This window comes from Nematolebias whitei, chromosome 6, assembly GCF_014905685.2.
Source record: "Nematolebias whitei isolate Nwh7 chromosome 6, NemWhi1, whole genome shotgun sequence".
NCBI lineage: Eukaryota > Metazoa > Chordata > Actinopteri > Cyprinodontiformes > Rivulidae > Nematolebias > Nematolebias whitei.
The window spans coordinates 18,433,574-18,445,119 of record NC_056503.1 but is presented as its reverse complement, the minus strand read 5'-3'; the positions used below and the strand labels follow the sequence as shown (position 1 = coordinate 18,445,119).

Here is an 11,546-nt window from a genome sequence, read left to right as displayed (position 1 = left end):
AAAGATCACAAACAAATGCTTTCTGTCCTGTATGGACTATCATGTGTGTGTTTAAATTTGTCTTCAGTCCAAACCTTTGTCCACAGAAATCACAAGCAAATGGTTTCAGTCCAGTGTGAACTATCATGTGTGTGTTTAAACTTGACTTCTGTCCAAACCTGTTTCCACAAAGATCACAAACGAATGATTTCTGTCCTGTGTGGACTATCATGTGTGTGTTTAAACTTGACTTCTGTCCAAACCTGTGTCCACAAAGATCACAAGTAAATGGTTTCTGTCCTGTGTGAACTATCATGTGTCTTTTTAGATTACTTTCGTGTTTAAATCCTTTTCCACAGTCTTTACAACTAAATGAGTTCTTCGTTGATTGCTTTTTCTTGACTGAGCCTCCAGTTTTCTTCAATTCAAAACATTCCTTGATAACCAAAGAACTTGAAGACATCATTGACTGTCTTGTCTTGTGAAATTGTTTCCCATGCTCAGTGAAGCTGCAAGATTTGTTGACAGTGTGTACGCCTGACTCAGGAGCTCTGCTTTCCTTCCAGTCTTTGTCATCGTCTTCAGGTTCTGACCCAGAGTCTGATAAGTCTTTCAGCACAGAGTCAGAGTCATTCACATTCTCATCATCTGGGTTCTTTGTAGTTTCTGCTCCTCCACAGTCCTCTCCACCAGTTGCTGCATTGATCTGGTCAGCTAAGCTGCTGGTTGTAAGATCTTCCTCTTTTACTTGGTACTGATGAAGCTGTAAAAACAGAGGCTTCTCTTCATCTTCCTCACACTTCAAAGGAACAGTGAATGAAAACCCAGTGTCATTAGTCTCCTTTTTCACACAAAACTGCTCTCTCTCTTGACTGCTCCACAGTTCCTCCTCTTCCTCCTTAATGTTGAGGGTCTCTGGGTCCTGTTGGTCCAAACCAAGCACCCGTACTTCAGGAGCTTCTTCTTTAATCTGCACCATCTGCTGAGCATCGCCAGGGAACACTGAAAACATGAACATCAGGCACAATTATAACGTTATATTCACACACAGTGGTGTTTTAAAGTTTGGGAAGCCTTAACAGCAGAGGTGTCAAACTCACTAACAAAAGGGGGCCAAAAATTAACAACTTTGTTCAAACTAATGGTCTTTTTCAGGAACTACATAACTCAAGTCAGAAACCCAACATCTTCTCTTAGTCACATGTTCCTCAACAAGAGATTGATTTGCCTCATTTGATGTTTTTTGTTGTGCTTTCCACATCATAGTCAAAGATTATTAAAAACATGTAAGTGATAAAAGCATTTTACATTTAACACATCATCTTGGGGGCCAGAGAAAATGTCAACGAGGGCCACATTTCCAACTGTTGGCTATGATCCTCTGGTGGTATGTATATTTTATTTGCATTAGGGGGGTAAGTGCACAGTGTTTATGCTTTGAACTGATTACCGCAAGTTTTAGAATGCAGTGCACCCAGTGGTTAATTTGAGCCAGATCCTGTTGGAACAAGATCCGGAAAAACTCTCATTTTGACCCGTTGTGTTCCGGCAACTCTTGGCTCGGATCCATCAACTTCACCCCTAAAAGTCATTGAGCATTTTTATTTGGATTATTTATTAAAAAATTGAGAGGAGACATGTGTGAGCACAGCTTGTACCAACAGTTTTTGTGCGGGGAGGGGGGGCGTTCAGCATGAGGGAAGAGGCGCCTTTAGCTTATAAGCTAGAGTGCCTGTATTGCACGCTGCTAGCATAGCATAACACATTTGAAATGTCCCTAGCAGACACGTTTGTAATGTTAAGAAAATTTTAATATTAAAAAAAAGACCTCTGAGTTGTGCGCTGTTTGTATAGACATTTTTTGAGTGTGTGTGTGTGTGTGTGTGGGAGGGGGGGTTGTTCAGCTTGAGAGAAGAGGCAACATGAGCACTGCCTTTAGCGTTTTAGCAAGAGAGCCTGTATTTCACGACGAAGCTTAGTGTTATGTCAGTGATGGGGTTTCACACGGCCGCAGCGAACAACACGTTACGCTGCTGACGTACACGTTCAGAGGCGGGAAGAGACGTACGCTCCCTCTGCACAAAGATGATGATGTCATCCTCAACTGGTGCGCCTCTTTGCTGTCTGCCAGCCCGCATCGCAGCCGGAGGACGGAGTTTTCAGCGTTTCCCTGAGACCGCCAACAGATAGCGCTCTAGGACAACAAATGGCAGAGCAAATGACGGTTTTTGCGGAGGATGTGTGTGAGGGTGACACGAGTTTGGTTTAAAACATTTAATGATGAAAGTGTCTATTTTTAGCCAGTCTGTCAGCTCGGATGACCTGACAGTGGCTCCCTCTCACATCCTCCACACGAAATGAGCTGGTGGCAAGACGTTCCACGGCCATCTCGCTGAGCTTCACCGCAGCCCCGCCCGTCAGAGACCATCTCACTTCATCCCGGCAACAGAGTGTCCAACGTTTTTCCAGAGATCCCCAGCAGACGGCGCCCTGGGCCAACAAATCCCAGAGCTCAGGGGGGAAAAGATTCAAAATGACGGTCTGCGGAGGGTGTGTGGAAAGATGACACAATGTTGAAATAAAACATAATTTAATGATCAAAGTGTCTGTTTTTAGTCAGTCTGTAAGCTCGTATGAACTCACAGCGGCTGCGCACACATCCTCCACAAAAACAAGCCGCTGTCCTTAAATAAAGGTTTTTCAAACTCATCGTTGCTCCAGACATGACGAGACGCTCACAGAACACAATGGTAAGCGAAATAACTCGTAGTCAACCCGAGCTGCACGATCTTCACCCAAGCGGTGTCAAACGCGCACTTGCGCGACGCAAACAGCCTTCACCCAAACGGCGTTGCGTTGATGAAGGTGCACACACAGCTCCCCGGCGATCACCGGCTCACATCGGCATAAATGTGGGACCGCAGGTCGGGTCGGTGGAGGACCTCGCTCTCAGCGAGAGCGACACGCGCCGCACCGAAGCAAACGCGTGTCGCCGCGGCGGGGGCAGTCTTCACTCACCACTCCTCAGCGCTCGGCCGCTCACGTCAGCATCAGCGTGAGACAGCTGAGCGAACCCAGTGACGAATCTCTCCCCAGCGAGAGCGGCGTGCGTCCCACCAAAGAAAACGCGTGCTCCCGCGGGGCTCGCAGCCTTCACTCAAATGGCACGGCGTAGATGAAGTCGTGTTCACCGCTTCTCAGCACCCGTCCGCTCATGACAGCATAAATGCGGGATCACAAAGCGAGCCCAGCGCAGGACCCTGCTCGCGGCAGGAGCGACACGCGTTTTTCTCCGCAGTGGCGTCAAACACGCGGCCCAGCAGCATCATCAGCTGTCAAACGCTTCTCCTCAACACAAGGTGGACCCGCAGTCCGAACGCAGCACACAGGTGCGTTCAGAGCCCTTTCAAGAAGCCTCACCTTGGGTCACATGGAACACATTCCCGCGACACATGACGGTGGTCGAGGCGGTGGACTGGATGACATCCGTACAAAACATGACGCTTTAAACGCGCGTCCACTCCACGAACGTTACGCGGAGTGGCTAAAAACATGCTCGCCAGACAGATGGATGGCCAGGTTGTTAAGCTAGGGTTACACGTTGCAATTTGCAACCCGACCCCCTCCGTTCAGAGGAATTTTAGAGATGGTCCTGTCATCACCAGACCAATCTCATTCCTTAATGCAGAAGTTCAAGAACTTCTGGTAAAAGAGGTAATCTCCAAAGTTCCCAATGGGGAGAAAAACACAGGGTTTTTAACTCACATTACTTCCTGGTTCCCAAACGGACCGGAGGGACAAGACCTATTTTGGATCTGTCAGTTTTCAACAGGGCGTTCATGGACAGACCGTTTCACATGTTGACAACCAGACAGCTGTTAGACAACATCCAGAGAAACGACTGGTTTGTTTCCATCGACCTGAAGACGCCTACTTTGCACATACTGATCATCCCAAAACACAGGAAATTCCTGCATTTCTCCTTTCAAGGGATGAAATATCAGTAGAACAGGCTGCCGTTCGGTTATTCCCTCGCGCCTCGTACGTTCTCAAAAGTGTGTGGAGACGGCCCTGCATCCGTTACACAGAGCAGGGATGAGAGTTTTGTTTTACCTTTTCGACCTGCGGCTGTTGTCACACTCCAGACAGGAAACAGCAATGCAGGCTCAGGTGCTGACATCACACCTGTTAAATTTGGGCTTCGCCATAAATTTGAAGAAAAGCTCGATTCTCCCGGCCCAGACAATTGTTTATCTGGGAGTGGAGCTAAACTCAACCACCATGAGGGCTCGTTTATCACAAACGAGAATTGACACTCTAAAAGACCAGCTCCGCCACGTAAGACCTGGCAGAGTGATAACAGCTGTTTCCGCCATGAAGCTGTTAGGAACGATGTCATCAGCTCACACAGGGGTTCCGCTGGGTTTACTACACATGAGACACATCCAGAGGTGGTTTGCGCGTCTGTATGTGGATCCAGTAAAACAAAAGAGATGGATGATCGTTGTTCCTCCCTCTGTGAGAGTAGACCTCTGACACTGGGAAAACACCCTGGTTCTGTCGGAGGGAGTCCCCGTCAGCAGACCCACGTCACACGTGTCAGTCTTCACAGACGCGTCACTGTCAGGTTGGGGGGAGACATGCCTATCTCAAGCTGTAGGGGCGCTGTGGCCCCATCACACATCAGCCCACATAAATGTTTTTGGAGTGTCGCATGGTTCTGAACGTGATTCAACAATTTGCTCCTGTGCTGCAGAATCAACACGTTTTGATTCACACAGACAACAAGGTGACTGCTGCGTACATAAACCGGCAGGGGGTGTGTGCTCAGCCCAGATGTTACACATTGCGCAAAAACTACCGTGTTGGGCACTCCTAAATCTGCTCTCCATCAGAGCAGTGTACAGTCCTGGTGTTCTGAACAAAGGGGCAGATGTGATGGCCAGGGGTGGCCCACATCACGGGGACTGGACTCTCCATCTAGACCTGATGGCTCAGATGTGGCAGAAATTTGGCAAAGCAGCCGTGGACCTAATTGCGACACGAGAAAACGCTCAGTGTCAACTATGGTTTACTCTGAGCCCACGAGACGAACCACTGCTGGGTGTGGACGCGTTGCCCACAGCCCATGGCCCAAAACGCTTCTTTATGCGTTTCCTTCACCTCCTTTGATTTTACGGTTCTTGAACAGAGTTCAGGAGGAGAGATTGACAGCTCTCCTGGTGGCCCACGAGCGCGTGAATGCACCATGGTTCCCAGTCCTGTGACGCCTGCTATCAGGGTGCCTGTGGAAACTGCCGTGGAGGGAGGACGCTCTCTTCCAGGTGGGAGGAGCGATCAGGAGTTACCCAGAAATAGGCCAGCACCTGTGGGTCTGGCCGCTGAGCGGACCCGCTTAGAAGGGATGGGTCTCCCACAGGATGTAGTGCGCACAATTCAGGATTCACGTGCTGCATCTACCACAGCGCTGTACACATCAAGTGAACAGTTTTTCAGCGCTGGTGTACAGAGAAAGGTGCAGAGGCCACCTCATGTCCACTAGGCGATGCATTTTCTTTTCTGTAACAGCTGATGGATAGAAATTTGGCGTCCATCACGATTAACGTACGCTGCAGCCATCTCTTCCTGCCACAAAGACAAAACAGCTTTTAATCATCCGCTGATGAAGCATTTTCTAAAAGGTGTACAAAGACGCAGGCCTGTTTCACACACCCACTTGCTCCACAGTGGGATTTAACGCTGGTCCTGCGAGCCCTGATCAAAGCTCCATTTGAGCCTCTGGAATGGAACTCTGTTTAACTCACATCCGTCTGCATGCATTACAGTGTGAGATGTTGTTACCAGTCACAATTTGTGATTGTTATTTTGGTTCTATTGTCACTAATCAGTTCATGACTATTGTTACCAATCAGTTCATTTGATTAATAATCAGCTCTCCTGTTATTATTAATCTGTTCATACTGTTCAGCCGTAAACCGGTTGGTTCATGGCTCCTTTCAGCACTTTTCCCTCCCCGTTGAAAATTTTTCCGGGGCGTTCATGCATTCAGAACGCATAGTTACACAACATGTGTCTGTGCATGGCACACATAATTACGCAATGCGTAATTATGTACATGGGGAACTGAGTGGCAAGACGTTTTTTGGGCAAGCTTCTGCTTCATACGGTGTTCGAATGGACCCAGTGAAGAGAGGACCACATCTGCTTCACCCTTAACCCATCAGCGACAGCCTTAAAGGGCGAAGCCTATACGAAATAGAACGTTGGTTACGTACTGTAACCCCAGATTCTACGAGTATAGGCGTAGCCCTTTAAGCGTCGGGCCTCACTGGCTCCTAAATGGCTGAAGAAAAAGCTATTTGGGAGCCGATTACCCGCTCTTAACGTAATTTATACGGACCGGGTGGGGCCCACACAGCAGGTGGGCGTGGACTAAATTTTTCAGTGTGATGCTTCGTGTATCGGAATAAACCCATCAGTGACAGCCTTAAAGGGCTACGCATATACTCATAGAATCTGGGGTTATAGTACGTAACCAACGTTTTAGACAATATTTGCCCTATCAAAAAGAGGTCATTGCCTGTCTCTAACCCCACACCGTGGATAAATGACAGCATTCGATGTTTAAAGCATTCTTGCAGAAAAATTGAACATTTGTGGAAGAAAACTAATCTACAGGTGCATCTTCTGTTTTTAAAGGATATTTTAACCTCTTTTAACAATGCAGTTAAAGAAGCAAGGGCAACTTATTTCTCTAACCTGGATGGTTACCACCGTGCTGCCCTCCTCAACAACTAGATTAACACAATTTTATATTGTGCATTCTTATATAGTTGTGCTATGGTTCTAAAATCGCATCATAGAAGTCCGAGCCCACGTGCGCAACTATTGCACAATGCCCCCAGCGGCAGTGATCTCTTCACAATCTGATTAACATGCTGCACTCTTCTTTCTTTCTTCATCCTCTCAACATATAAACTGAAGCTTCCTCCTCTACAAGTATATTAACACAATTTTATAACGTGCAGTATGATTCATAAAACCGCATCAAAACCCGAGACCGGTCGGTCGGCACATTAGGCACAAACACACACACACACACATTATGGCCCGCCCAGCCAAATCGGAATTGGGCCAGGTCAAGCAATTAAAGTAATTAATAAAAATAAAACAATTTTCAGCATTTATTCCACAGTATTGCAGCAGTGTGGCTGGAAGGCCTGCCTTTCCCTACAATGCATGAACAACCTGCTTGTATTACACCTGATGTTGAAACGAACACCCAGGCTTGGTGATGGAGGACGTTTTAAGGCTTCGACTGTCTCTGCTTCAAGATTGTGTCCCACTTCTTATAACAAAATGCCACCGACCTTATTACTGTGTAGATACTAACACACCTCAGAGCTTTTTAGGTTGTTTATAATGTTTATATTGTCCTTTTTTTTTTTTGCTCTGTCAGGTGGTGTTCCCACAGGTTTATAAATGAGTAAATCCACAAAGCTCGGACTGTCTTCGTATGCACTGTTCGATCATACACAAACAAACACAAGAAATAATTGGAAGAAAATTACAAATACTAATTGAAATGTTGAGGGTGGAACAAGAGAAAAGTTTACCGAGTAATTGTACATATCCCTATATTTTCTGTGTGGTATGATAGATTAATATTTATTAATGTATACTTAAATAAACCCTTTGTAGGTTGATTGGGTTACCATGGCTGCGCTGCATTTGGATGCACCAATCAGTCCGAGAAAGGGATCAGTTTGTGACAAACTAATTTCTGATCACTTTGATTTGATTTTTAAAATGAGACATATACAGTAGTTTATGCACAAGCTTTGTAATTTTATGCTAATTTTTCTACCTGCTGTGCACTGGAAGTGCTTTACTATGTTCTAACATACAGTATATTACAAACTGTAAGTATTAGTTTCAAAAATGTTTATTCTACCTGAATCGGTTATCGAATTATGTTATTTGTATTCATGTTTTCTTTTAATTTCAGTTTAATTTGTACATAACTTTTATATTTTTGTCTGTATATATATATATATATATATATATATATATTAAATACTAAATGTTCTAATCAGTCAATTACTTTTTTAGGTCAAGGTCAAAGTGTCTTTATTGTCATTTACATCACATGTTATACATGAGGTGGAATTAAACTATGTACACAGAGTCCCAGTTACAGCCAACAAAAATACAAATTGTAAAGAAGAACAGTAATAAGATCCAAGACATGAACTAAGAAATACGATGGATGAACGGAAATATTTGTATATTAACTTTATTGCAGCTTTTATATTCTTTGTAAAAGCTGTTGGAAAAATGTGTATATACATAAAGCTTAAAGCAGTTTCATGAAGTATTCATTACTGATGCTTATCACAACCTACTTTGTTTAGATACATGCTAAGTCATAAAACAAACTTTATAACACTTCATAATGAAAAGCTCATACTGTCATCTTTGTGCAGAGATGTGCCGTTTGTTCCTGCAAGGCTGAAAACAACCAGGTGTGTAAACAGGAAGAACGTGATTTGTTCTCCATGTGTGAAGAAGTAGCACCCCCTAGAGGTTATCTAGTTAAATATAAAGTAGAAATGCTTTATAAAATGTAAGCAATGTAAAAATATGAAGATTATTGTGCGCCAGGGTGTACATTTTGATTTTACAGTATAATTTTTAAAAAAGTTTTCTATTTTAATATAGTATTAAAGCACAATTTTATGCAAAAACTGAGAAAAAAAAAATCAAATTCTGAATTTATACCCAACACACATTATGGTTAAGACGAGGAGAGCCAAGCTCCAGCTACAGACTGACAGAACTGTAGCTCAAGATTGTAAGAAAAAACTGTGCACCAGCTGGATTGACTAGTAGGTGACTTTTAAAGAGACATTTGAACATACAACAGAAACATTCTCTCTTGTTTAATGTTCTGTGAAAGTACAACAATCATAAGATGAGTGGTATTTTAAATTATTAGGTTTTCTATATATGCACTAAACATTTAAAACTGGTACCAATTTCAGGAACTGACAAGATAAAGGAGGTGTTTTTGCCTTCAAACACTACATTGCAGCAATTCTTAAATATGTACAGAGTATTCAGACAAGTGTGACATAAACAAAGACTAGATGATAGCAGAATTCTGCTGGTTTCCACTGATAACGTAATTAATATTTGTCTTCATAAAATTAACACAAATCTGTCATTTCCAGTTAAACTTCTATATTAACATTTACTTGCATTTGCACACGCGCGTGCGCGCACTCATGCGCGCGCACACACACACACAAACATACACAAACAAAACAACTTTAGTACTAAATACTTACTTGGGCAAATTACATATGAGATTTTGATCCTTACGCCCTAACTGAATACATTTTGTCAGATAAGATGAGAGGCGTACGCATAGTGGCCGACATGTGTAAACGCACAACAAACAGTTAAAACACATTGAAAACACATGAATGATGCAAACTCCTAAATAAATAAAAAAATGCAACAGAAAAATGCCGCAAAAGGAAAAACCTGCAATCACAGAAAGTAGAAGAAACATTCAACCAAAAAAATGAATGCAAAGGAAAAATGCTGCAAATACCAAAAACATTAAAAACACCAAAACAACTGCAAGTACAAAATGCTGCAAACTCACTCCAAAAATTGGAAGTGCACCAGACCACTAGGGGGTAATATGGGCCCAGACCCCTGTAAATACATTACAGATGAGCAGCCACTGGCACAAAAAGTGGCTTATATTAGGAGTTTAATGTGCAGAGTACTTAAAGCATTAACCTATTTTATTTTAAAGAGAAATGCTTTCCGATTATTTTTAGCCTGGTTGTACAAAAAAAGGAGCACTGGGCCTGAAATTGTCTTGAGGATGGTACACCCAATAAATAATGGCAAAATCTTAAACATCACTTTTTTGGCTAAGTAAAGTAACAAGATATCTCAAAAAACATTTTCTGTTCAAATGTATCCTTAATATATTGGCATTAAGTAGTAAAAGTTTAACATAAAGATTAATGAAATTGGTTGAAAATATTTAGAAATATAGTTTTAAAAATGTGCCTGTTTTGTAAATTGATGAGAGCTATTAGACTTTTCCAAACACTAAAATCAGTGATATAGACACATACTATTCACTAAAATTATTGGGAGTGTTTCTTTTTTACATTGGCAGATCTTAGAAATGTGCCAGATCTTCTTAGCTGGACTAACTGTTTTGATAACCTTACCCTCCAATTACAATTTCATATTGTGACAAAATTATCTAATGCTCTTTTTTCATGTTTATCTTAATATATCTCTGGTTCTCCTATGAAATAGAAAATTACATGATTTAAAGCCATCATCTTGCCAATGTTTAATTTTCTGCCGTTATCTTTAAAAACAGCAAATTTTTGTTTCCTTACATTACCAAAACCTCTCTTTACTTGAGATATTTTATGCATCATTGCATACTATAAAAGTATTATAATTTTAAAAAGTGGCCGCTCAGGTAAAATGTATTTACAAGGGGTCTGGTGGTCCCATGTGACTTGGTGGTCAAGACCCCCCAGTAGTCTGGTGCATTTCCGTTTTTTGGAGTTTGTTGCATTTCTTACTGTGGGATTTCCAGTTTCCTGTCACCTCCAGTTCCACCCACAGCTGCAATTCATCTAATCACCTCACCTGCACCCGATTAACGACCAGTTTCTCCACTCTACTTAAACATCTGCCAGACATTCAACCTACGCTGGAGCATTGATTACCCTGGGTAATTTGAGCGACAGCCTGAAACTGAAAACTAAAGAAAGATTTGCCTAACCTTCATTTTTTTGCCTGTCTGTCCAGTTCTGCTCTGCCGTGTCTCCCCAACAACCTCTTGGCTCTCCGGCGTTGTTTGGATCTCTTTTATCAGAAAATATTCAACTTAGCTGGAACTCAACTAGGACTTCACAAAGCCATCATCCAATCTTGCAATACTCACCTCTCTGGTTCTCATATCCCTCGACTTGGATCCCCTGGACCTGGTAACTCCCCATCTTTGACAAAATCTACAATACAACAAACAGTAAGAGATCCATATCACAATATCTGCAACTTGGATACTCAGGAATCAACCATACTCACAGTGTCTCCTCTTTCCTCCCACAGCTATATCCCCAGCTTGCTGCACTGTAAATAAACAAACACTTTTTGTTAACTTGTGTCTGAGTCTCTTAAGTCTGCCTACTTTGGGTAATAAAACCTACAATTATGTTAGAATGCTCCAGCCATACAGACCCTCAGGGCATGACTGACGAGAATCAGATTAGCCAAGCATTACGATCACAGAATGAACGCACTGATAAACTTGATCGTACTCTTCAACAAATCCTTGCCCAACAAAGAAAGCTGTGTGGGATGCTCCTTTCCTCTGCCATGGCCTTAGCTCCTAAGGATCCAGCACCTCCATTCCAACCCAAACCCACCCCGGCTCTGAGCTCTAATACAACCGTCATCAGAGAACCAGACATCCGCCCATCCGAACTATTTGAAGGTAACCCCAAACTGTTCGGGGG

The 11,546-nt window shown here is 43.0% G+C and overlaps 1 protein-coding gene across 1 annotated transcript in view; it reads right to left on the bottom strand.

Moving 5' to 3' along the window:
• LOC119411562 overlaps nucleotides 1-11,136 on the bottom strand; it is a 50,613-nt gene extending 39,477 nt beyond the window's left edge. Inside the window, exons 1-2 of the mRNA XM_037678516.1 lie at nucleotides 11,116-11,136; nucleotides 10,973-11,039 (exon numbers count right to left, since the gene is read on the bottom strand). Coding sequence (XP_037534444.1) covers nucleotides 10,973-11,027 — 55 coding nt within the window. The 5' untranslated portion in view covers nucleotides 11,028-11,039; nucleotides 11,116-11,136. The remainder of the gene's footprint in view (nucleotides 1-10,972; nucleotides 11,040-11,115) is intronic.
• Between the last annotated feature and the right edge of the window lie 410 nt (nucleotides 11,137-11,546).